The sequence below is a fragment of the Ornithodoros turicata genome, chromosome 5 (genome assembly GCF_037126465.1).
Source record: "Ornithodoros turicata isolate Travis chromosome 5, ASM3712646v1, whole genome shotgun sequence".
In the NCBI taxonomy this organism is placed as follows: Eukaryota; Metazoa; Arthropoda; class Arachnida; order Ixodida; family Argasidae; genus Ornithodoros; species Ornithodoros turicata.
In genome coordinates this window covers 3,516,469-3,542,950 of record NC_088205.1, presented here as the reverse complement: position 1 = coordinate 3,542,950, position 26,482 = coordinate 3,516,469, and the positions used below count along the sequence as shown (strand labels likewise).

The 26,482-nt window shown below is 47.7% G+C and overlaps 1 protein-coding gene across 1 annotated transcript in view; it reads right to left on the bottom strand.

The window, feature by feature from the left end:
- The window catches only part of LOC135393807 (cell adhesion molecule Dscam1-like), a 326,980-nt gene that overhangs the window by 9,050 nt on the left and 291,448 nt on the right, over window positions 1-26,482 (bottom strand). The window contains exon 22 of the mRNA XM_064624088.1: window positions 20,441-20,727. Coding sequence (XP_064480158.1) covers window positions 20,441-20,727 — 287 coding nt within the window. The remainder of the gene's footprint in view (window positions 1-20,440; window positions 20,728-26,482) is intronic.

The window sequence follows — 26,482 nt, the reverse complement described above, 5'->3', positions numbered from 1 at the left end:
AGGTGGGTATTTCACCACGCGCGCTGGTATCAGGATTTTTAAAAGATGGAGTGGCTTTCAAAGAGGATTGTCTCCCGTTCTGCTATCTCGCTTTCGCCCGAAATCCTCTAATTCAAAAGTTAATTAACAAATTTTAGGTAATTAGTCACCCTGTAGTTACACACTCTGTTCGAGAGAATGTCCGTCTGGCCGTATAACCGAACTGGAAAAACGACATATATGTGCTGCTCTCATACTTTTTTAAAATAAATAATCTGTAAGGAAAAAAAAAAAACACTCTGCATGATCAACTATGAAGTCTAGCTCTAGTGAGGAAAGTATCGGAAGTTTACAGAGTATTAGCTCCTCAAAATGCGTATTTCCACATTTTAGTACGCACAAAATCGATAACCATTTTATTTGTTCTCCACATAACAAAAGCAAAACATGACCAACCCTCAGCGTTCTTCGTCATTCCACTAGACTTGGGAGTCGTTCGCGATTTTCTTTTCGTCGTGCGCAGCGGACAGAAAAAAATCAGCGCGAACCTATCGTATATCCCTCAACTGACCACTTAAATAAAGCAACGAAAAACAAACATTGCGCAAGTACGGATAACGCAAAGTCGAGAGCAAAGAAACCTCCACTTTGATGGAAGTCAATGAACTAAAAAAGAAAAAGCGAAAACAAAAGCGCAAGAAGAACTTTTTTTGCCCAGGCGCGATGCAAATTTCACCAGTATAGGACCAATTGTAAGGAAAACAGACATCAAGCCGTTGGTATATGTTTATTTCTCCGGGGGCAGTGAGACGAGACGACGGAAGGAAGGAAGGACGGACGGGCGGAGGTGGGGCGAAGGATTAGCATATCTTGGCGGCGAGATATTTGATGTGTGCGTCTGTGGTGTGAGATCCTGCGCATTTTTATATATATATATATATATTCCTTTGTGTGTATATAGACTATGAAAATTGAATGTGGGCTAGACGAGCACAGATGACTGGGGATTCCGGAGCAGCTGCGGCGCAGATAAACTCCCCAACCACTCCATACTTTTTTCTTTTTTTTTTTATGTTTTAGATATCCCGACTTAAAAGCAATCACGGTCACATGGTTGGAGCCGGTTCTCTGCTGTAGCGATGAGACGGTTTCTAAGCCTGCCACACTTTAGTGTAGGTTTAGTTTAGTGTAGTGTAGTAAGAAGGACCGAAGAAACGCGATCAGGCAGTAATAAAGTCTGTCTTTGTCTCTCTTTTTTTTTTCTCAAACAGTATGAAAGCAGCGAAGCAGTACATAGCAGTAAGTGTATTGCAGATCGCTGTGATTGCTGTGAGTTTGGACAGCCCCAGTTTGCGCGACATCCTCTGTGCACCTTACGCTATTATGCGTCCAAATTGTATCGGATATTAAACACGATGTAACACAGCTACAGCCCGGGGCAATCTTCATCGCCTTTTACCAACACTTAAGTCAGGATTACCTGCGTGGTGACATGTGTAATATCCCTATTTACTCTTGTCGAATAGCATCAATTTATTGATCATAAACTATATATTAATATAAAAATATAATAATAAATAATGATGTGAGGGACCCCATTGCCGACGGTTTCCATTTGAACAGAGACGAAAAATTTTCTCCTTAGAGAATAACAGGTCATTCAACCATATGAATACCGCGCTAGCATACCAACTGATAACAGTTCATCTTTATTTGAAACGACTTTTTTGGATTGCGCTATACTGACCTTAAGCTGTCGTACAGCTCGACTAGAGTCACTAAATAAGGTACGCTTCAGAGTATCGACACTGAGCCAAAGGGGAGAGTTGGAGCCGCCATGTTGTTTCCGTTTGACCCCCAGCCCCACCTCTACTTCGGCTGTCGAAATAGGTGAAGGTGACGTTCGGCAGTGGAAGAAGACAACACTTCGAAGAGCGCTCAGTGGATGGCGCTGGATGTCAAACGGAAACAACATGGCGGCTCCAGCTCACCCTTTTGCCTGAGTGTCGGTACTCTGAAGCGTACCTTATTTAGTGACTGTAAGCTCGACCTCACCGTTTTCGTTTCATCTATTTCTTCCATTGTTTACATCTACGAGGTTCTTCCGTCCTCGTATTATCATTCCATGATAGGCAAGCCTGATTTATCCACCAACTAGCCTGCATTTACGCCATTCTGTCGTATTATCATACGCTCTGCTGGTTCTCAAGCTCTTTTCTTCATGACGTATAACATCTGTTTGCCAATGTTTGCACGATCGGTTACGAACTGGTGCCGAGTATTAAATGCTGCGGCGTCTTCTGTCGCTCGTTGGGGCGCCGTGCTTTTCGTTCTGAGGTACCACGTGAAAAACAGTATGCACAACATAGGACAGTCTACAGACTATGTCGTACTTGGAGATATGGGAATATCAACATCATGCATGGGAATTCATTGTAAGGTTAAGGTCATGATCACTGTGTTTTGGGACTGTGAGGGCGTCGTACTCATTGATGTGATGCCAAGAGGGAGCACCATTAATTCTGAAGCTTATGTGAAGACATTAACCAAACTCAAGAAGCGCTTCCAGCGACTTCGGCGCCATAACAGCCCAGGTGAATGTTTGATTCAACATGACAACGCTCGGCCTCACACAAGTTTGATGACTTCGGAACACGTCACTAAACAGGGTTGGACAGTGTTACCCCATCCACCCTACAGCCCTGACCTAGCTCCCTCAGACTTCAACTTCTTATTAAAGGATGCCATTCGTGGAAGACATTTTGAGGATGACGAAGAAGTGATTCGCACAGTGCGGAAATGGCTTCGTGACCAGAACAAGGAGTGGTACCGACAGGGCATACACGCCCTTGTGCCTCGCTGGAGGAAGGCCATAGAACGGGACGGAGATTACGTAGAAAAAGAGGGAGTGTGGAAGAAACATCATTATTTCTTGTGTGTAACTTTCATTGTGTTCAATAAATAATTGTTGAAGAAAATAACTGTGGGGCATTACTTTCCGGGCCCGGACCCTCGTACTATACACTACGTGTGGTCGACTCGATGAACTGCTAACCCCGACCGTTACGGTGCCTCTCCAATTGCAGCATCTCGCTTGTCACGTGTTATTTCATGAGTGCGTGCCTGTTTGTATGTTTCAGCTTTTTCACCCTCGTTTCACTCATATATTAACGCACATGAAATGAGGAAGGGTATCGTAATTCCGCAGTGAAATACCTCATCTCATCGTCACGCATGCGGCAGCAGTTGTTGTTGTTGTTCTTGTTGGAGATATGGACTTTAGAGCACCCAGCTACGCTCACTACGGTGCTGAAACTGTAATCAGCCTCAGTGCTGCTCGGTGTTCCTTCTTATATGTAAGATAACGATTGCGCTAACGGAAGCGCATCTTCGCCCTGCGGAGCGGGGCAAGACACACCCTAGCGGCGCCTAGGAGAAATTAAGGGAGCGAAGGTTTGGACTATATCCCACTCGTGCTACAGGTGTGTCCGTCGATAGTCAGGTGCTTTGAACCGCATGCGTGGAACAACCCTTCAGAGCGCCGTGCTAATGACGAACACCCCTGTAATACGAGTGGAACAGTCCAAACCTTCTCTCCGTTTATTTCTGCTAAGCGCCGCTAGGGTGTCGCTTGCCCTGCTTTTAAGTCAACGTTGCAGCAAGCTGTACACACGTGTATCAGATCCTGCTGCCCTTAATCTTACCGGATGCTCAACACCACCAGGACAACAAGGGGTTGTTGCCCCTTGAACGCCCCTGGTCACGCAGGATAAATGTAGAAGACAGTTATTTGCATATGACCTGCATTCCGAGTTTCCCAGCGTTGCGATGAAACTCCCCACTCTCCAAGGCCGAAAATAAAGTTGTTGTTGTTGAGTTTCCCAGCAAACAGACGCGTAGACAATCGGCACCAATAACTAATAGCGAAACTCAACATGCTGTGACACCACCTGTGAGGCGGCCGCGTTAGAGGGTCACGTGCTTACGAGAACCAATAAGAGAGGCCGATGTTCTGGCTCTTCTCATATCAGAGCTCGATACGCGGGTGTATACGCAAGGGGCCGTATCTCGCTAGCTACGAGAGGTAGAATAGTAAATATTTCCTCGGTACTCTGGCATTGCAGCATGCGTGACGCAATGAACTACACCAATCATAAATGTCACAACCGCTTTTCGATACACCTCAGAGCACGCGCAGCGTGTACCTCCGCGTATCCCTGTCGTGAATCCGCGATTTCTGTAAGTCATCATTTACGCTGCAGTGCAGATATACTCTCAATGTTGAGCATACAAAGATTGAATAATGAAAAATCGAATTTTTGTTCTACCTTATCGTGTATCTTGAAAGTTCACTTTAAACTTCGATCTCCATATTCCCGGGTGGTTCACATCACAACACTCACACATAAATTTCGCTAGTTCACCATCAAACTCAAAAGACTCTACCATTCGAGCGCATTCTTCAGCTTCCGGCATTGTCTTCTTTTGCAACATGTACTTTTCCTAGCTTCAGCTTTAAGTCTTCTTAAAAGCTCACTTAAACCCGCAGTTCTTCATACTCCTTCGTACAATGCGTTCAGTGAAAATACGCTTTCGTCTTACGACCACCTATATGCCTCGCCACTACCTTCTTTTGGTATTACGCAAACTTTCTTCAAATCCCTGAGAGACCGATCTAGACAATAATAAAAGCGTGCACCTCTGCGAGAGGGAAATAGAGCAGTGAGAGAAGGACGGAAGCGCTCGTAAAGTTTCCAGTCGTAAAAAGGGGGGGAGAGCTCCATCGACGACTGAAAATAATATCCGCATCCTCCACATGCGAACGTGAAGGAAGTCGAACAAATGGAAGCGCAGCGTATTTCTCATTCGCTTTCCCGCATCCCGAATGGCCGAGTCCACGTGAAAGGGATATTGCATTGTGCTAAAAAATTTACTAAGATGTACGGATTTAACTCCATTTTTCGAAGGAGCTCGGCAAATGCATTTTTGAAGTGCATCCATCTTGAATGAGGAGCCGTCGTAAAAGAAGCGTTGCGCAGCGTTTGCCTCCAGCAAGAACTATACGAAACACCTGTAGCGGCCATTACTTGCTGAGAACCGGTACAAAAGAGAACAGACTCAGGCAGTCATGTGGCACTCTTTTCAGTTCTCAACGGCACTATATGCGCAACGGCGTCTCTAACACCGCGGTAGTCAGCAAAAAAAAGTTTCCGTTGCAAATGCGGGTGGCGCCATCTTTCTCCCCGCTATGTCCTGTAAAAGGGAAAATGTGAAACACACGGGGAAAATGGGCGAGACACAGGTGGTACAGTTATGACGAGCAATATCTTATTAGTAAAAAGAGAAGCATCTTTTAGGGGGGAGGGGGATATGTTTATTAAGAAAAAGAAAGGAAAGGTCAGCCAGACGAAGGTCGGCTTGCTATTCCAAACAAAAGGGGGCAAAAGAGGGGGAAGGAAAGAAAAGGGGACGAAAAGAAAAATAAGAAAACAAAGGGGGAAGAAAGAAGGAGAAAAGGGGAAGAAAAGAAAAATAAGGAAAGAAAAGGGTAATCTTTTAGGGTAATGTGTGCCTATATTATAAGAAGTCATATACATTCCCTGTTACATTATATGGGTTGCTGTTACAGGTGCCGATTCACTCCGGCCCCCTTACCAATAATCAATGGTTATCAAGTTGCCACAGTAATAACTCGATTTATATGGAACGAAAAGAGTGCTGTTCCCCTTCCTACAGCGTCAATACCATCACGTAATACTAGACTCGATGTTGAAAGATACAGGAAGTTATTTGTGATAATAAATAAACTAGCAACACGGAACACGACAGTCCTAAGAACGGGAAAGATTCGTTCAAGGGGCAACCATGAAAACCGAGGTAGAAAACATGAAAGTGTACTACTTAAATATCTACAAGGCTTTCGCTCTACAGCGGCATGAGCGTATACAGGTCTCAAAATTGTTCCAGTTATATAGGCACTTGGCAGCAGCTTCTTTGGACACTTCTTTATTATTCACTCACTGTGTTGGGAAGCACACTTTCGACAGGCGGAGCTTCTCTCGACTACTCCGTCACTGTCGATAAACTTGCAAATGGATCTTGCCATGAGGTGATGTTAAGAGTGATGGCATGCTGCTGGGCGCAGCAAAACTCCTGCTGAGAAACTCGAAGGCGCTGCTAGTCTCTGTCGCGGAGGCGTGGCGGAAAGTTCTTTAGTTTTGTATCGCGTCAAATTGTGATGGCGATTGATTTCTTCTTCTTTGAGAAATTGACGATATGAGAAGCGAAACGCCTGTGTGCTGTTTTCACAGTGCCATTGTAAAGGAGCGTTAAAAAAAACAGCTTCGATATATGGCTGCGTGCAATCTCGCATTTCATTTCCTCAGTTGGTTCAATTCAAGTTCATTTCCTCATTTGGTTCGATATAGCTTCGATATATGGCTTCATAGCTTCGATATATGGCTGCGTGCAATCTCGCATTTCATTTCCTCAATTGGTTCTCAATTCAAGTTCATTTCCTCATTTGGTGTCCGTAAATTTGCGTTCATTTTCCACGCTTGCTGCTATCTTCCAGCTCCTCCCTTACATTTACCATGAACAACTGTTGTGTGTTCCGTCTAGCAGTCAACTTCGTCAGCGTCCACGAACTGTAATTATCCCTCACAATGCGGTGCAGGTACTTTAAATTTATAATCACTGCCTCCCTCTTTAACCCCCTACCCTCTTTGCGAGTCATAATCTCCACAAGCAAGCGTCACTCCCACGATGAACAAATGCTTACTTGAAGTATAACGAACGACGCCCGCCCTGGGAGCATTCTTTTAATGCTCTCAGAAGATAACCCTTCCACACTGTTTTCAAATCTCCATCCAGTTCTTCCACGAATTTCCGCTCAACAAAACTTTCCCGTTTGAGCGGACGCTGTTTACTCCTGTTCAGCGTGTGATGCCTTGCAAGATAAACCCTTCCGTTTTTGTAACGTGGCCCGCAGTGCTCATTTATTACTGGGAACTATATCGCCCGGAATACAGGCAATCCGCATTATGCGTGGCGTGAACTCTAACAAACCTCTGGTGTTTTCATGCAGTGCGGGAACTTTTCCGCTGGCATCCGGAAAACAATAGCGCGATTAAGCGCTACGCTGCCTGCAAGCCGGATTCCGAAGCTTCTTTTGTTCACTGCTGGCAATGACGCTCAGTGGCACTTTAAATACAGCCATAATGCTATTGTCTCCAGCCTTTTTTTTTTCCTCTTTTGCCCAAACGTGTGGCGGCAGCCGCGTCGCGTGGCAAATGTTGGATGTGAAGTTACGCCTAACAAGGCAGAGCGTTGATGCTCAAATATAACCTCAGAAAAAACAAAGAGAGCTACGTAGTGGAGTTTTTAATGAAGATTGAAGCTCTTCAAAAGGCCCCTCCTTTGTGTAATGATTCCTTTGTTTTCTAGAGTTTGTGACGTGAGAAGTAATAACTTTTTTGTTTTTTCAGAAGTTTTCTTTCCTAAGTAGTCTGATAAACGATCAAGATGCTCCGCTTTATGTTTGGGCAGTCAAGCTGGATGTTGCGTTAGAGAGCGGTATTAATCACTGAAAGACACTGCTGACGCTGTTAGCTGTAACGCTATTGGCTGAAACAGATAAAGTGAGCTAACTGACGCGGTAGCGAGCGACTTACCAAGCAATTGTGCAAAGTAGGCTAGCGCTAATGCATGTCTACAGGGGTTCTGTGAAGCTACCAGCGCACACTGTGCTTATGAACGCACAAAAAGCCTATTTGTGATTTTTTTTTTTTTTTTTCAGTCGTGAATCGTTCTCGTATTTGCATAGCAGTACCCATACGATACTACTCGTGGATTGGCGCCTGTTGGCTTCAAGATAACATATACGACGTGACTGCAAGGTGATCAGTCCGGTGTATTGTGAGTGAGTGAGTGATTGAAGTTTTTCTGGCGCATGAGCGACTAGGGCTATTATGCGCCAAGACAATGATAAAATGTTATCTATTTAAAAAAGGGAATATATAACATTTTATCATTGTCTTGGCGCATAATAGCCCTAGTCGCTCATGCGCCAGAGCTATTATGCGCCAAGACAATGATAAAATGTTATATATTCCCTTTTTTAAATAGATAACATTTAAATAGATAACGGTGTATTGTGTGGTGACGCCAAGTATCAATGTGCGTGTACGAAGATCATGCCTAACGAGTGGTCATGTAGCAATCTACTAAAGTTTCTATTGGCTTACACGTTGTCACCCTCCGACGCAAAACCCAAGTCCGATGCAAAGGATATTGATGTACATGCGCATATTCCTCATTAACACTCCTCGGTCCTTCATTAATACTCCTTAGTGTGTCTTGCCCGCGTTTTTCCTGTATTCGTCAATTATGTTGCAACTCCGTCATGGTTTTCACTATTAATTGCGAAGAAAATAAATGGATCTTGGACATTTCCTTTCCTATCACTTCAGCATGACCCCACCAAACCCTAGTGGTCGTTGCAGAGTGAACTGTAACCGTTCTACAGTGCATCACATTCGTGGAACCACAGTCTCCATATTCTTTCTCCTTTCAATCCAATCCAATTCAATCCATCCACGAACAAAGTGAGGAACACCAAGACGTTTTCTTTCGAGGCTCTGTTTTCTACCGTATACAGTCGCTCATCGATTATATGCATGATGGTACCGCATGATTATTCTGAATAATCTCTATTAATTGTTCCGCTTTGTTCATCCATCAGCTTCTACTTGTTTCATTGTGACTGTTTCGGGTGCAGTAATCTATTCACCTTCAATACAATAAAGGAAACAAATACGATGCACACCTCTCTCATCCACTTCATCATCAAAAAAGAAAAAAAAGAACGAAATAAAAAAAGATTGCGACTGAATGTACACCGTTTCCTTTTCTTTCTTTTTTTTTTTTTTTTTGTCCTGTAAGCCCTATCAAATAAATTAGCCTCTTCAACTCTTAGACGCAAACGAATGAAATACAACATCACGGATCCATGATTCATGATCTTGCATAAGATTCGATGTCTTCGAGCCCTGCACGCTGCCGCGCGTTCATTAAAAGCACGAAATAAACATTATAAAGGAACGTAATCTCACGTCTCCGGATTAAGATTTTCGAGCACGAATGGAGAAAACTACTATTAAATACCAGAGCAGAGAATTTTGCTTTCGTCGAAACATTAGAGAAATTGTTAATTAGCATGGTAGCATTTTAATGAGTCGCTGAACCGGCAGCGTACACCTTGGAGAACCAGGAATGAGAAGAAAAAGAAAGAAAAGGAAATTACAAGGAGGGAGGGAGTAGCAGTCTTCTTAATGAGCTATTGGATTTCAATCCGCTTGCAGTGAATTAACTTCTCTTTCGCTTTCTATTCCCCCAATTCCAGCTCTCCCTGGACCGTTTCTAGATCCATTGTTTCCTCGTTTGGCTCGTTCTGTTGGTGTTTAGGAAACTTCGCGAATGGCGCCTTTCTCTGTATGCGGAGGGGATCCGGTCTTTGCAGTGCCACTTGATTGTGGCGGCACGTTGGCTCTTTCAGTGGCGTTAGGTTATTCCGGGGTGATCTCGGTAGTGAATGGTAAAAGCGGGGGACTGGACGTTGCTGGTATCAATGGAAGTAAAACCTGGCAGCAGGAAAGCCAATTCGTACCGTCTTTATCCAAGTTCCCGAAATAGAAGACGGAGCAACGGGGCAGCTGGAAAATACTGTAATAATACTGTAATCTGTTCTTCCGCTTTGAACGCGTACGATGCAGAGACATATCATTCGTGGTAGATGTAGATTTATCATGAATTAGGAAAGAGGTGCAGCTACACTTTGGCGCCCGTGTTTTCAGTTCAGCTTGTCTGTAAATTCACCTTTAACGCATTAATTAAATCAATAAAATCGACAGACAGGATATTCATGGCGTGAGGGAAGATGCCCTAGGTCGCTTAATATAATAGGGAAGTTTGCCTCGTTTTGGGTATCTAGTCAGGGGACGGCAAAATCGTTACGCTGCAAAAAAGAATCTTCTAGAATTTCTAGAAGGACAATGTATTTCAGTGAAACTTACCTGAAGCAATTTTCAAGCTGATACATTACATCCAATTATATATTTCCAAGGTACGATATTAAAACATATAGTTTTCTTTTTCCCTTTTGACTTGTCGTTTGCTCTCTTGCTATTTCCTTTCGCTGACTTCCGAACGCTATTTTATTTACTGTTTTCCTTTCTCTTTTTCATTTTAACGAGCATCTCAATGTCTGTTTTCCTTCTGCGACTAAAGCGGTGTTCTAGCCACGACCTACTACTATACGAGAGACCTGGACATCAGCAAAGCTCCCAGCGCTGAGGTAGTAGTTCTGGCAATCGCCGCTTGGCTATGGGATTTGGCGCTAGTTCGCACTATTCGTTACCACGTGACTTGCAGAAACCACGGCAATGCATGGTGGGCTGAGTTGACAACGACGACGAAGCAGTGAGAGAGAGAATAACGCGTGCTTAGCAACACCTTGGTAGCACGAAAGACGGTGGCAAGGGCGACAGCAACATTCCCTCTCCCCAATAATGCTATGTGGCGCTTGCAGTGGCCACTACCGTAACTATCCCATGACCCGGCTCTCCCATAGGCGATTGCCAGTTGTCCAGGTCTCTAGTATAGAGTAGGTCGTGGTTCTAGCGACTTCTAAGTGAACTGTGTCGACATATGTCTGAGGAAAATCCAGGAAAAAAAACCCAGACAGCACAGCCGGCACCTGGATTCGAACCCGGGTACCTCCCATGCTCGATGTGAAATGGCTAGCACGCTAACCACTGAGCACGTGATTCGCCACGAGCTCCTGCGCGCGCCTACCAAAACGGCTTTGGAGCGCGCGAACTTTAAATTTAACGATAACGCTTGCTATGTCAGCTTATCAGCTGGTCACGACCACTGTTCGACGTGGCACTTCAGATACAGCAGAACTGAGCTGCTCATCAGCCTATAGTGCTCTTGGAGATTAACGCTTACACATCGGCCAGGTCTGTCCAATATAAACTGCATCACGGGCCATCGGAATTTGATAGACCGGATGCTTGGCACACTCTGTGTGTTTCTGCCGCCATTTTATATCGCACGTGGGAGGGAATCTTGGCTGGTTTGTGAGTGTTTGACTTTCCGCGTTGTTACCCGCTCCCCGCACCATCCCTCCCTTCAACCATCCATATTTCACAAGGCTCCGTGTAGCAGATTCGTTGTTATTCGAAAGCGCTTATTTTCCTAGCAAGGTACTCACTAAATTCAAATTAAACGTATATTGTTTCATGCCTTCTGGACCTAGTTATCAAGTACGCATACACGTTATTTCAGCCTCTTGATAAACATTGCCCTTAATTCACAAAATATCGATAACGTGTACACTTTACGTTTTTTGAGTACAATACATACACTACGATATTTTACTATCCTCCTACGACGCATTTATCACTGATCACTCAACCCTTTATACTGAAATACTAGAGTGCAGATTGCTGCATTTAGAATTTGTCACGACGTTACGTCTGGTCTAAACGTGACGGATCACGGCTCTGTGAAGACGACAATAGTTGACCTATCGGCGGCCATATATTAATAAGACTGTCAGTAGAGCAGCCGAGGGAGTAACACTGCACTGAAAGGCACCAGCTGGAAGACGACAGGGAACCTGTCTTGCAAATGGTTCAGGCTGTTTTTGTTCGTAGCTTACAGTATACGTATTACATTATTATATTACATTATAAACTGATTACACTAAGCTTATGTCATGCATATTAGCAGCATTTAGCGACATGCGTTGCTGCGAATGCATCATCCCCTGAACACCGCGCGCATCATTCGGTGCAACCATGACACTATGAGCAGCAGAGTATATGCGCAGGAAGTAGCAGAAGCAGAAGCGCACTAAGCAGCGATCTGTCAACTGCGGCTGCGCCAGTGGCAACAGCTGATGGTGCGACGATGGCAGCATCCTTCCCCATCCTTCAATACGTCGGCGTATAGCTGTAGACGGCTATGAACGATGGGACGTATCTGTTCTCTTATGGTATTTTTGTTGGTGCGCCTCTTATTGGATGGCGAACGGATGGAATAATATTCCCTTATCAGAATGGTATAGCATAAGGAGCTACAAGGAAGGAACTACAACAAACTGCGGAGTGTGAGGTACGAGACCAAGAACTATCCTAATCGGTGTGCTTCAAGGACGGTAAAGTTGTATCGTTTGGTGTGCATGGTTTTTATCGACGAAAGAGAGTTTAATTGTTGCCTACAGCGTGGTGTAGCGATGAATGAGGAAAGCCCCAATTCCGTGCAGTAGCCGAACCGGGAACTCTCAATTCGGAAAGCACGGCGTTGTACCGCTGCTTTCCGTAAGAGCGCGGGCGTTTCGATGGTCATCACACGGGCGTTTCGATGGTCATCGAACGGAATGATAATCAGACACTTCTACACTGTCACTTTGGATTACATTGGATGGTCATCACCTCGATGGAGACTCCAGATACATAATTGAAAGTGCCGATGATCACGGAAAACTGCCCGTGGCAGCCTGGTACCCGACGGGCAAGCAAGCGGTAAACGAAAATTTACAATAAAGCGGCAAAGTGAGTACATACTAGTTAATAAAGTTCAAAATTCCGTGTAATTTGAGCGGCCCCATGTAACTAGAATTATATATTTGCTCGTTTACTCGTCACAACAGCGCCCCGCAGCGTTATGCATGCGCAAAGCACCGAGTGAGCCGCCTGAGAGTTCGTCTGCATCCGTGACACCAACGACAAGAAGCAAAATGCAAACAAATAAACAACAAAAATAGTATTGAAGTTCCAAAATAATCTTTTGCACACAGTTTTGTTTCTCCGTACACGCGTTTTATCGTACAAAAGCTTTAGCCGCAGAACTCGGTTACAACGCGTGGTGCCATCCGACATGCGTCGTGTCAGTCTCCCCAAGCGCATTGAATCGCCCGCGTAGCAGCGGTCAAGCATCAATGAACATCGAAATGTCGGGTGGTCATCGCCTTCGATGACAATTGATGTTCTGAGGCTGGAACACATAGAAAAGACAAACACATACAAAGCCTCAAGTTCCTAAGAAATTATTCAGTGAAAAATTCAGTGACTTCCATCTTTCATCATGTATAACAGTACTCTGCGTTTCGCGCAGCCAAAAAGGCAGCAAAGAAACAAAGGCAAAATGGCAGACATATTAACCGACCGTTACCATTTTCATCAGTGCTCTAATAAGAGAAACAGACGTTTCCTCGTTTTTGATATAAACCGCTTCGACAAGAATGTTATTGGTCTGGCGCTCATTCACGTTCCTTCCCAGCAAGAAGGCCAATAAAGGAATTCGAGGAAACGAAAATAGTCATCCCAGCCAAACAAAAGCACAGCGGGAGAAAAAATATTCAGCGCAGGCGGATTTTAATCTTCCCAGGATGTACCCAAGGGGCTCGCGCTTGTGAAGCAGTGCATAATTAGATGTATTACATCGTGAAAAGTAAAGACGGCTGGCATTCGAAACTCGAACTTATGATCCTTCCTAATTTGCGAATTCTTAAGCTAGATCAGGGTACGCCTAGAAGATATCGGGTCTTATGCTGGAACAGGGTTCCCTGTGTTCGTTCGCTCGACTACTTCCATTTCTGACTTAGGGTTTTCTCTTTCCCTTCTCTTCACAATTAGCTCGAAAAGTAGGATGCGTTCCCGCGAGTTCTTTGTCACTGTGCAACCCCCAATTTGAAGCCACTGCGGTGTGTCATTGCTAAACGAGAGCCCGTATTCCGCAAGTAACTGATAAAAATCGATCACAGCTTAAATAGAGTTCCCCGAGAACAACGTCATTGGCACGTGATCTGCCCACTCCTGGTCATATACGACAGATCAGACGAATAGTTCCAAGGGTAGCCGGCACCCACCACTGTGACGCTTCAGTCGCTGCAATGTTTACATAATTTACGTAACACCAGGAGCTATATTGTAGAAAGGTAAAAAATCCAGCGAACCGGTGTCCTCAAGACGAGAGTAACCGATAGTTCGAACGGAGATATAGTTCTACTTCTGAGTTTTGACAGCTTAACTTTGTAGTTTTGGTGTCGAGTTATCTGCTCTTGTAAGACCGAGCACGTACTGCGAAAATTCCCGAAATGAAAAAATAAAATAAAGAATCAAATGTGCGAATTAATAGACGAACCTACGCGGCGTTTGGTGGTTGAAGAAACGATACCGAACATCGCTAGAAGAACAGCCGGCGATTCTGCAATGCTGACCATATAGGACCGTGGCAAAACAGATACAGCTTGTGAAAGATGAAAGTCACTGAAAAGGTTAGCCAGCTGTAGGGATCGAACCCACATCTTCTGGATTACTCTTCTGGATTGTTCCAGCCTCAGAACATCAGTTTATCTCTTGAGATACAGCTTGTTCGTTCTAATGACGAAACGCTAAATTCCTGCCGAATTCCGTACGCGTGTGATCCCCCATGCACCTATGCACTCAATACCCAAACTGCCTGTCTGATTTCGATCACACGGTGCTCGTCTCGTCGTCTTGTATGTTGCAATATTGTTACCCCAGCTTGCTTCCCCTCTACATTTTTGTCCAATGTTTGCTGCACATTTCCACTACGCACGATATCATCCAGCGAATCAGAGTAAAACCTTTTCACGACCGTCTATAGGTAAAAAAAGAAAGAAAGAAGAATCCAGTCCGTAGCGGTGTTGGGCGTCTGAGAGTTCAGGAAAAGGGACGCTGCGTTCTCAGCACTTGTAAACATCATTGTGAGCTGTCTGTGTCATGGAGAAAGCGTACTATAGACCTGCGTGCATGTTTGTGCGCGACGTGCTTTATTTGTTCGCTGCATCTCAGCTGTTTAATTGCATCGTGCTGGATCAGAGTGGGGTAACCTGAAGGCAACTTTTACAAAGCCAGGTAAGGCAAGGCAACTTTTTTTTTTCCTTTACTTATTTGCGAAGGGTAGTCGAGCATGGGAGTAGCCGTATATCGGCCTCTCCGGATATTTCTTTGTTTTGATTTTATAGCCACACCAGAACAATGTTCGCTGAAGAACGCTTTGTCTTTTTTACTTTCACTGGTTCAACAAATCGCTGAAAAAAAAACAAAAAAACCTTCACTTCGGCAAAACAACTTGTAATTATCTTCCCCGCTCGTATAAACACCTCGGATTTCAAACAATCTCTCGGAGCTCGAGATTTTGAAGCTCTGTTTTATGCATGTTCATTGTCTCCATTCAAAACAGTCCGCCCTCGGTACCATGGTTACCTCCACAAGGGTCAGGTTTCGATGCTCAATGGCAACACTTCGCGTTCGACCGCGTCGTACTCCAACGGTCGTCGAACGCAACGCACATTAATTACTCCGCCAGATTGCAACAATCGCGCTCCCAAATTCCGCACAAACACAACTCACTCGTACCATTTTAATTTCCTCTCTGACACTACAGCCAAACAACACGTGTCCGATTGGAATTCGATACCACTCTCCCCTTCCACATATACACGACGACTATATCGTCAGCCACATTTAATTTTAACCGCCGTGGCGACGCGTTTGTTGCGTATCGATCAGGAACGGTAGTATAGCCACAGACACCCTTCTCTTTTCACTTCTTCTTACTCTGTTCTCACAGCGCTTACTGTTCGGCAGATAAGGCGGCAGAAAAGGGGGTCGATGGGGCAGAGGATCGTCCATCACTATATTCCTTTATCTTTTGTTTGCCGAAGGCATCACCCGATCATCATTCTCCTTCCACGGCGCCGACAAGTTTCAGAACGAACCGGCCGGCTCGGCCTTGTCCGAATTATTGGGCCGCCTACGCAAGATATGCAGGGGCCGACGCGCGGGGGGAAAGAGGTGGTGAGATAAGCGGTGTGGCGCCTGTTAAGCGCGAGGATGCGGGTTTTAAGATGCCCTTCGCTCGATGGGTTAGTGCTTGAAGGATGTGGTATAAAAGAGAGAATGGTCTTATCATCTGGGCGGTGGGTGAAGAGGACACCGTATATGGGAAAGACAGAGAACAGTGGGTAGGGGGTTGATGGCACTGGGCCAGAAGAGCTGATGGAGGTTGCTTGTGAAAGCGCGGTCGCGTATGTTGGGATTAGATTTCGTTTTGTTTTCTGCTTGTGACGGGGCTACCGGGAAAGTTGGTTGCGTCGTGTAAGCGAGGGCTGCACGAGGGAGAGGATTGGGTTAATGGTGCAGTCCGGTTCGGCGAAGTGATTGTTCTGAGGAGATATATAGGTGGGGGCCCAATGAAAAGGGAGTATAAAAGCGATTGTTGGCATCAAGCTCCTGAAGGGGACGTGGAAGGCGTTTACGATGTCGTACACGACGTCGGCGAAAGAATATTCGAGCGTTCAGAGCAACCCCATCATCCGATGACAGTCCTTGTGTTTGCTTTCATGTGATGTCATCATGCATCGCAGTACTGGAATGTGGACCATATGCTGAACAGCATGAATAAAAGCTGACTAACCTCCGTGCAAACCATGATTCTACTGCATTTTTAACCGTCATCACAGTTTACCTCAGGTGATGCACCTAGAGGTGTGATGCTCCCGCAGGAGGTGAATCACGTATAGTCGGCACCACCACACCACTGGCGAATTCCATTGACAGAGCAAGTGTGAAACGGGTGTGGGTAGCCTGCGTCCGGCGCTGCAGCGCCACCTGCCCTCTACTTGTGCAAAAGCGCGTCCCGCACAGTGTTCGGCACTTCCATAGGAGTCTCTTTCTTTGGATTGGATTGCCTAGGCTGTCTACTTGACTGCATGTCCACTCCGGGACTCCTCCGAATCACGACCGACAGATTGTTGTACTCGTTTGTTGGTGCAGCAATAATTTTGGCGCTACCAACAATACGAACACGGAAAAGCTCTTCGACATTACCAGCCTCCATCTGTTGCGCGCACACCTGTTCTTTCCCGTCCCTTTCCTCTCGTTTTGCCCCATGCGAATTAATTGGCGGACCAGAAAGTATAGCCTCTTGGAGCAAATCTTTTTGCCTCTGCTTCCCCTCTTGAACACACTGCGCGCTACCTGATTCTTCCAATGGAACAATTTTGCACCTTCCGGAACTTAACTTTGACGCAGCTCTGCCAACAGAATCGGCCACATGACTTGGAGCATCACCAACGACAGAATGGTGTCAATCCTAGTGGGTGTCAATCAATGGGTGTCAATCCTAGTAGTATACATTTTTCGCTCACAACGTGTCCAAGGAATTCGCATTCATTGCGATTCCATGCCACTATTTTCGGTAATATAAAAATCCCTACACCCCAACTGTCGAACGAAGTATTAGATAAAACCGCGAGGGAGTGGGTGAGCTGGTGGTTACGGGAGCTGCGTTGGAGATTTTGTTGTGTTCGTCAGGTTATTGCGCAGTATCAGGGTATTCAAGTAGGGAAGAATCAACCAAGACACTCAGGATGAAAAACAACAACAACAACAAAATAAGCGCTTCAGAATTCATCTACACGCCGTGCGACTGCTCTGTCCATGCATGCACTAAATCTCTTTCTTAATGTCCCTACGCCTTTTTACGGCAGCACCAAACCAGATTCCTAACAACCCCTGCCCACACCTAATGGCGGCCCCAATGTTGCTACAAATTTTTATGAGACTTAAGTCTCGGAACTATGCGAGATTGGAATGGCTCGTTGTAATCCCGGCCGGTCGTAACAGCACATTCAGCGGACTCCATATTTTACAGCTTTTATAGGCGCGGAGTCCCCATTAAACTTACGGTTATGAAAGAAGGAGTAAGACTGTGAATGACTCCCCGTTGAAAACAATCACCTTCTAGGCCAGAAGCCGGGGTATTTACGGGGATTAGCGAAGACGCATGTTTATATACACCTCCGTTACGCTCCGTGTCAAAAAACAGGCTACGGCGTCTTAGGAACCGAACTGTGCCGCCATGGGAGACTGTTAAGGTATAACGAGTACCACAAGCCTGCAACTTTCGGCGCGAGGTCTTAATGTGAACGTTTGCTTCTTGGGAGCTTTGGTTGGAGGACCGCAAGGTACCGCTGCAATCGGGCGTGTTGCTGGAACAATTATTGCATCGTTTAAACGTGTATACTGAACGTGATATGATATTGTGTGGTTAGATAGAGATAAGTCAGGACCCGGTACAGTTCCACGGAGCGGACACTTAGTAACGGTCGGAGTCGAAAGAGGCTCACGGCAAATTTTAGCCTAAAGACAGTGGCGTCACTAGGGGGGTGCGGGGGGTGCTGTCCGCAACGGGTAAAGCGACGGAAGGGGTGACGTGCCGGACCAATACTGCCGCTTCCTCCCGTTCTCTGCGGCACGACCACGCAAAAAAAAAAAGAAAAGACACGAGGAGCTTTCTGCGAGCACATTATTATTATTCTTTTTTTTCCTGAGTGTAGTGTAATATGTTTATATATCGCGAATCGCCTGGTACGGAAAGGTATCCGTTAATGGGGGAAGGGGTGGGGTGTATGGGTGACGCAAAGAGCTCCCGCGCCGGGTGACGCGTACCCTAGCGACGCCACTGTTTTAGGAGATGTTACTTGAGTGCTGATGAGAGCTGGTGGTCGCTTCAAGAATCTGTCCTCCGGTACCTGTCCTCCGAAACGTTTTGAGCTGTCCTTGATAGGGTCCCTGATACGGTGTAATATGGTCAACACTGGCCCAGCAGTTTGATAGGCTACGCTTAAAATAGGAACTTAACCTTTCCGTCGCTTATACAAATAATTTGCATTGAAAGGAGAAATACGCGAAGTGAAAGCTGTAAAAAAAAAACAGTGCCCGACACTGTGCGCCCATGATTTCGGTGTTATATGGTCAACACGCTGACAGTTCTCTGAGCAATGACATCTGTTGACAAATTGACATCTCTCGACGAATACCAATGGGTCTAGCACGGCAATTCAACTCAACAACAACAAAAATAACAACAACAAATAAGTGATGATGATGTAGCGGGATGTTTGGCCGCCGAGGCAGCACCCTATCAACTCAGCTTGTGCTTGAATGCGTCTGTATATATGTAATTTTTTTGTGATATGAATTGTACACACTATGGCCATTTCTGCCATTTTCTGTTCTTTCCTTTCGTTTCTTCCTTTTTTGCTGTTTTTGTTGTTGTTGTTTTCACGACCGCGCTATCTGAAGTACAGGGCTGGGACAGGTCAAACTACATAACGTAGCTTTTTTTCCCGGTATCCTCTAGCCTGTTGTTTTACTTGTATTTTCGATGAAATAAAATGAAATGAAACATTGCTCCCGCAGTTCGCGGGATTGAGCTTGAAACAGGACCTTTCAGTCACCACTACACACGCTTCGCACTAAAAGGAGAAATAAGAGAAGTGAAAGGTGAAAAAAAAAAAAAAGAAACACATACAGCGCTTAACAATCTGTGCTCTCTATTTCGTCGCTACATTAGAGAGTTTGAGTAGATCGTACGCTATCGCGTTTGCGTGCGTAAGAGATAGCGTTGATGGTTCTGCGCGAGCCCATAACAGAAAGAGGGCTTCGCGCAGTGCGCGGATCCGCCAACGCTATCCCTTCCTTACGCAAAGGCGATTGCGTACAGAAACCAGGATATTGCCACGTATCGTCTTTGGGGCGACCACACGCAACAACAACAACAGGCAACGAGGCGTCGAACCACGGGCTGGGGCCCGCGACACGTCGCGCTACATGGCAGGCGATCCTTCTGGAAGCATCTGCTCCTTCGCTCACATCAATCTCAAGGACGGGTCGACGACCTTGGAGAGTCTTCTGTATTTCCTGCTCTCCACCGACGCGCGCTTTCTACAATGTTCGCCGTTGTGCATAAAAGCTTGTGAGCTCCCAGTCGGAGCATTATTCTTTATCTCAGTTCTGTTTAAGAGCTACTCCTCTGGTATTAATCAGCTAAGCCGCTTAATAGAGCGTTCGCCGATTATTCGCCGTCTCGCTCGTCTGTTTTCATCCGTGACATTTCTGGTGGAGGTGCGGGGCAATCCCTGCTCAACGGCCTGGAAGAAAAGCAACGACTGAGTTGAAGAAAGCGTGGTCTACCTGCGGAATTCGGCCCATTGGGACCCCCAACCCGCAAGATGACGACTGCGGACAGCACCACCCAAACGGCGTAGCCGGTCACCGCGCCTGTCGCCCCAAAGACGATACGTGGCATTATCACGTGAAACCTTCCTCCTTGTATAGGGCACCACAAACAGCCAGCCGCGACCAGACAACTTACCCCAAGAAACCGCGCACACAGGGTGCACGAAACGTTCCGAAGCAGCCACGGGAACGACGCAGCCTGTTTTCATATTTCATAGCGGAAGAGACACCATACGGGCGTTCGAAATTTTTCTTTTCTTATGACGTCATACAGGCGTTGTGCCTTCAAAATTACGTGGATTTGCGCTTGTCAGTATGGTTTTGAAAGGACAGACACTTACCCTTCGCACATGGAAAGGCACATCGTATGTGTGGTGTCTTTGATGCGTGTCGCCACTGTTCGACGGCACGCTATCGCAGTCACTCGTGTTGCCGGCGTCGTCGAACGCTGATGCTGACTGACGTTGCTGTTGCATAGTCGACCCATTTGCCGGCGGTGACGGGTAGTAGGCCGTGACTTTGCCCACTCCGGAATCGTCGAAGGACGAGCGGAGTTTCTTGTTTAGCACAACCATGTCCAGCATGTCGCGGGAAACGTTCTTACTGGTACCATTCCTGTCGTCTTCCCCTGTGCGATAAAGTTGATAACGTTTCCTTTTATTTCTCGCACAAAAAAGTAATGTTCTTGGCAGCATTTTCAATTTACTAGAAACTCTGAACTTACTCGTTAAACTCTGAATATTTGCGGTAATTAAGACGTTAATTTCAAAGAATATTCGTTCGAGCGTTCAGCTTTTGAAGCCTACCTGTTAGGTATAAAACTATGAAATAAGATAACTAACTATTAAATAACTAAAACAATAATCTTATGGTGTTTCACGTGAGAAGTAGTTTCGAAAGCTTACTGCAATAGTTTTGGGGACGCGAAAGACGTGCACATAAGGTACACACAGAACAGGCGTCACTCACAACTGAACTGTATTGCGGGGAAAGGGAGGCATAAATACACAAACCGGTAACTGGCGACACGTGCCGACCTTCAAGACTTCACACGTGCGGGACGACGCATCGCTCCCAGTAGATAACATAGATAGATAAGTTTAACTGGATTGTGGTGTATTGGAGCTAGCTGGATGCCCTAAGGGCGCCTGCAGCTCCAGTTCTTACGCGTTAAAATATAATAATTGCGAGTCTGTTGGAGTTTAAATCTGGCTTGGCTATATTCAGGGAAGTGCATGATTATGTGGTGTGTATCCTCTGGGACTTTGCATCGTTTGCAAAGGTCTGAGTCGCAGAGCCTTAGCTGGTGCCTTGTAGTTCCTGTGTACAGCGTTCCAAGTCGTGCGCGATGTATGGCTGTTTTGACTGATCGTTCAATTCCATTTGGAATTATGGTGTCTGCTTCAGGGTCGATGAATGCAAGGTAGTCCTTTGGTCTCATTGTTTGTTTCCACATTGTGCGCGATCTTCTTTCTGTGCTTTTACGGAGAAGGCTCTTGGCATCTGACTTTGAAAAAGAGAATTGCAGATATCCTACTTTTGCTAAGGGCTTCCTTTGCAGCTCTGTCTGCGCATTCATTTCCGGAGATGTCGCAGTGAGACGGTATCCATTGGAGTGATATATTGCGTCCTAAGGCTTCGGCTTCGCTGTGCACCTTCATGATGTTGTAGACAATACGGTCTTGTGGGTCCTGCTTTTGGATGGAGTAGAGGGCCGCTCTGGAGTCGGAGCACACTACCCATGCCCCGGCTTGGGATTTTCTGATGCGGCGTAGAGCTTTGAAAATTGCATGTTCCTCTGCTGCCGTGGATGTTGTCTTGTGCGACAACCTGTACGCTTTTGTTATGCCGTCGGCTACGGAAGCACTGGATGACCTGTTTTTCGATGTGGAACCGTCGGTATACACCTCCATTGCTACCGGGTAGCTTTCTTTAATATGTGCCATGGCTAGTGCTTTTAGGGCCACTTGTGGTGTTTCGTTTTTCTTGTCAATCCCTGGTACTTCAGTTGGAGATCTTTGGTGGGAGTAGGAGCCAGGGGGGCCGTGTCCTGATAGTGTCTTTTTGCACGATGCTTAGGAAGGATGCGGTCCATGTATCGGATGGCCTTGTAGATGCTACATTTGGTGCGTTGCTTTATCTTGTCGATGAGGGGGTGCCCGTAGTGTCTTGTGAGGAGACGGATAAGGTGGCGCTCAGCTTCTTGTTTGCGAAGGGTTTGGATGGGTGGCTCTCTTCCTTCGGCAAGTACTATATCCGTTCTGACAGTTCTAGGAAGTCCCAGGCAGATGCGTAAGGGATGCTGTAGGCTATTGTTTGCCTGATGAGGCCACAGTGCATTGTTTGAAGAGCCTTGTTGTTACCCCATCGGTATCCGCCAAGGATTTTCATTATATTTGTGTAGGTTCTTGTGGATTTTTCCAGGTGTTTAACTTGGTCACCCCATGTTGCATTCCCGTTGATGGTGTCTTCCAGGTATTTGTGCTTGGTGATGTGCCGCTTGGTGATGTGCGTGGTGATGGTGGTGAGGTGGTGTGCTTGGTATTTCTGCCGCCTTATTTCGGTTCCGGCCACTGTGAGTTTAAAGTTTTTCAGCCGTTTTCCTGTAAAGGGTAAGTAGACGGTTTTGCTGGTTGCGAGGTCCACGGCTCTTTCTTCAAGGGGGGGGGGGGAATATGTTTATTGCGAAAAAAAAAGAGGCAGGTAAAAAGGAAAGGTCAGCCAGGCAGGAGCCGACTTGCTATTCCTTGTAAAAAGAAAAGAAAGAAAAGGAAAAAAAAACAGAAAGGGAGAAAGACGCAAGCGGCACATGGGCAGCAGAGGGGCATGAGTACACGACCGCTCAGAGGCAGTCCAGGAGCCCAGTGTCACCCAGGAAGCATATGAGCGCTCTGGTAACAGCCCATTGCTTCTGCCCTACGGGGCCCAGTAGGGTGGCCAAAGACAGGTCTCTGTGCCCCAGGGCAGATAGACGGTGCGTGAGTGCGGTCCGAGGAGCGGCATATCTTGGGCAGGTCATGAGTAAATGATGGGTGTCGGCGTCGGTGGAGCAGGAGGGGCACGCCGAAGAGGGACGCTGCTTGATCTTGAACAGGAACGATGGAGTACGGGCGACATTCAGGCGAAGACGATGCAGAGCCGACTCTTCCTTTCGAGACAGCCGTAGCGACACACTGAAGGCCATCTTCGGGTCAATGCGGTGGAGGAAGGTGTTGGCTGCGACAGTGTTTTCCATGAAGAGGTGGGTGTCGAAGGAAACGCGCCGGCGGATGTGTATGCGGCAGACGGATGGTGATAACGGGATGACAGTGTTGCACTCAGCTGCGCCATGAGCGCGCTTCGCTGCTGTGTCGGCACGTGTGTTTCCCGGCAAGCCAATGTGGCTTGGCACCCACTGAAACCACACGGAGTGGCCGGAGGTGACGAGGAGGTTGTGCACAACCAGGATCAGTGAGCGGATGTCAGAAACCACTTGCGAGCGAGGCGAAGACAGTGCCTCCAGCGCCGACTTGCTGTCTGTGAGGACTGTCCAGCTTCCAGGTGGACGAGCGGATACAAGCTTCAGTGCTTCGTGAATGGCTACAAGCTCCGCTTCGGTGGGCGACGTTTCGTGGGGAAGCTTGAAGGCTTGTTCGATGTTTTCGGAAGGGAGGAACAGTGCTGCTGTGGAGACGCCCGCGGAGACCGAGCCGTCGGTATATATCTGCAGTCGCTGGCTGTGTAGGGCGTCCAGGTGCTCCAGCACGAGGTACCGCAGGACAGGCGGGGGATGGTCGTTTTTGCTCGTGATGCCAGGGATATGTGTGTACACGGTGGGTGTGACCATCGACCACATTGGTGGGGTGTAAGACGAAGTAGACGCAGTTGATGGGACCGACACCTTCAGTCGCCGGACAGCGGCACCGAATGCCGACGCAGGGCAGTCATGGTCGATGTCCCGCAAGTGGTGGGCGGGATGACGAGTAAGGTATCGTGAGTAGGCGCGGAGGGTTTCCACGTCGCGCAGAACGTGTGCTGGAGACTCCTTGCCCTCTGCTAGAACCAGGTATGTGTCTGTCGTTTTGGGAACACCCAGGCAGACGCGCAGGCTGCGGGCCTGGATGTTGAGGAGCTCGCGTTCATTGGCTTTGCTTACGGCGTGGAGGACTGGGAGGCTGTACCTCAGGGTTCCGGTCACCAGGGAGGTGTGGACGAGCTTAAGGTCGGTGCAGGTAGGGCCCCATGACGTTCCAGAGATCCGTCGCAGGACATTGACGAGGACAGACAGCTGGGAGGACAGAGCTTTGATATGTTTGGACCAGGTGAGGCCCCAGTCGATGGTAATGCCCAGATACTTGTGGTGTGGCACGAACTCCACCGGCAAACCTGCAACCCGTAGCGGGAACTGGCGGAATGACCTGGGCGTAAACGCCATGGCGACCGTCTTGGATGGTGAAACAGACAATCCCCGGTCGGAAAGATATTGGACAGCATCATCAAGGGCTCCTTGCAGGCGACGCTGAATCGCGTCACGGCGGGTGCCGGAGGTCCACAGGCATATGTCGTCGGCGTAGATGGTGATACTGACGTTGCCTCGGAGGTGAGCTGGTAGGGAGGCCATGACAACGTTGAACAAAAGAGGGCTGAGCACACTGCCTTGCGGGACGCCGCGGCGAACAGGGAAGGATTGGGTGTCCCCTTCCGTAGTGCGCACAAACAAAGACCTGTCCGATAGGAAGTCCTGAATCCACGACAGCATCCGGCCCCCCACGCCGGCCTCTTGGAGTGTCGCCACAACAGTACTGTGGAGTACGCTGTCGTAGGCCTTCATCACGTCGAGGAAGACAGCGGCGGTATGTAGGCCTTCAGATCGGGCTTGCTGCGCGGAGGAGGTGACGGCGATGACATTGTCAACGGCAGATCTACCTTGTCTGAATCCGGCCATCACCTGCGGGAAGAAGCCCGTACTTTCAAGGTACCAGGCAAGGCGCGAATGGACCATTCTCTCGAAAGTCTTCCCGATGCAGCTGGTAAGGGCAATTGGCCTAAATGAATCGATGTTGTGTGGCGATTTGCCAGGCTTTAAGATGGGGATTACCATCGCACACTTCCATTCTGTCGGGACGGAACCGGCTGCCCAGGACGCGTTGAAAATGCTCAGAAGAGACTGGCGCGCGCAAAGCGGTAGATTTCTGAGCGCCTTGTAAGACACACGGTCCGCGCCTGGCGAGGTATGCACGGGTGCATTCTCCAGCGCAGATTCAAGTTCAGCAAAGGAGAATGGAATGTCTAGGAGAGGTTCGCTCGACGACTCCAGAACTACGGGGATGTCCTTGGATGAGGCTAGTGAGTTGGTGGGGGCTGAGGCGAGGCGGTCGCAGTACTCCTCCGCTATTTCGAGTTCCTGACGCCCGGAGGCAAGCGAAAGCGATCGGAATGGCTGGCGCTGAGAGACGGGCACATGAAGCCCTTTGAGCACCGACCACAGCCGAGACAGCGGCGTGCGCGGCGACAGTGAAGTCGCAAAGTTCCGCCAGTGGGTACGTGCCAGTTTAACCAAGTGCCTATGGACAGCCTTCTGTACACGTCGTGCCTCAGACATGTGTTCGGGCAGACTAGTGCGACGGGCTCGTCGTTCCGCGCGGCGGCGGAGCGCGCGCAGCCTCTCGTACTCCGCATCGACGGCAGTGAACTTTTCCGGTATCCGCGCAACGCTGGTGGAGGACTGCGCGGCACGAACGACTGCTTGACAGAAGTCCCTTTCATTCATCAGCATGGAGTCTGCAAAGTCGGTCTCCAGAGCAGATCTGTAGGACGCCCAGTCAGTACGCTTGACGCACCGTGCGGAGCGCCGCTCCGTTCTAGAGTGCTGAATGTTGACCAGGACAGGCAGGTGATCGCTGCCCATCGTGTCAGCATCGACTTGCCACCTGGAGATCCGCGCAATGGAGGCCGAGGCCACAGTCAGGTCCAAGCAGGACGAAAGGAGAGTCGACTGCACAAAGGTTGGGGAGCCGTCGTTTAAGATATGAAGGTCGCGTTCTTCAAACAGGGCAGCCAGGCGACCGCCACGTGTGTCTGTGCGCATACTTCCCCAGACGACATTGTGCGCGTTGAGGTCACCACAGAGCAGGTAAGGAGGGGGAACGCTATCTAGTAGCGCCGCGATCTCGCGCACATTGTAAGCAGCAGCCGGCGGTACGTACAGTGAGACGGCGGTGAACACAACCTCACCCAAGCGAACGGTGCAGCAGGCGTACTCGCCCACTCCTGTGCAAGGAACAGCTCTCTTTACTGCCGGTATGTCGGACCGGACGAAGAGTGCGGCACGGCTTGTCCTGTCTGGGGGGAGCGAGGTGAAGGTAATATAGTTCGACAGGCGGAAATGTCCATTGATGCCACAC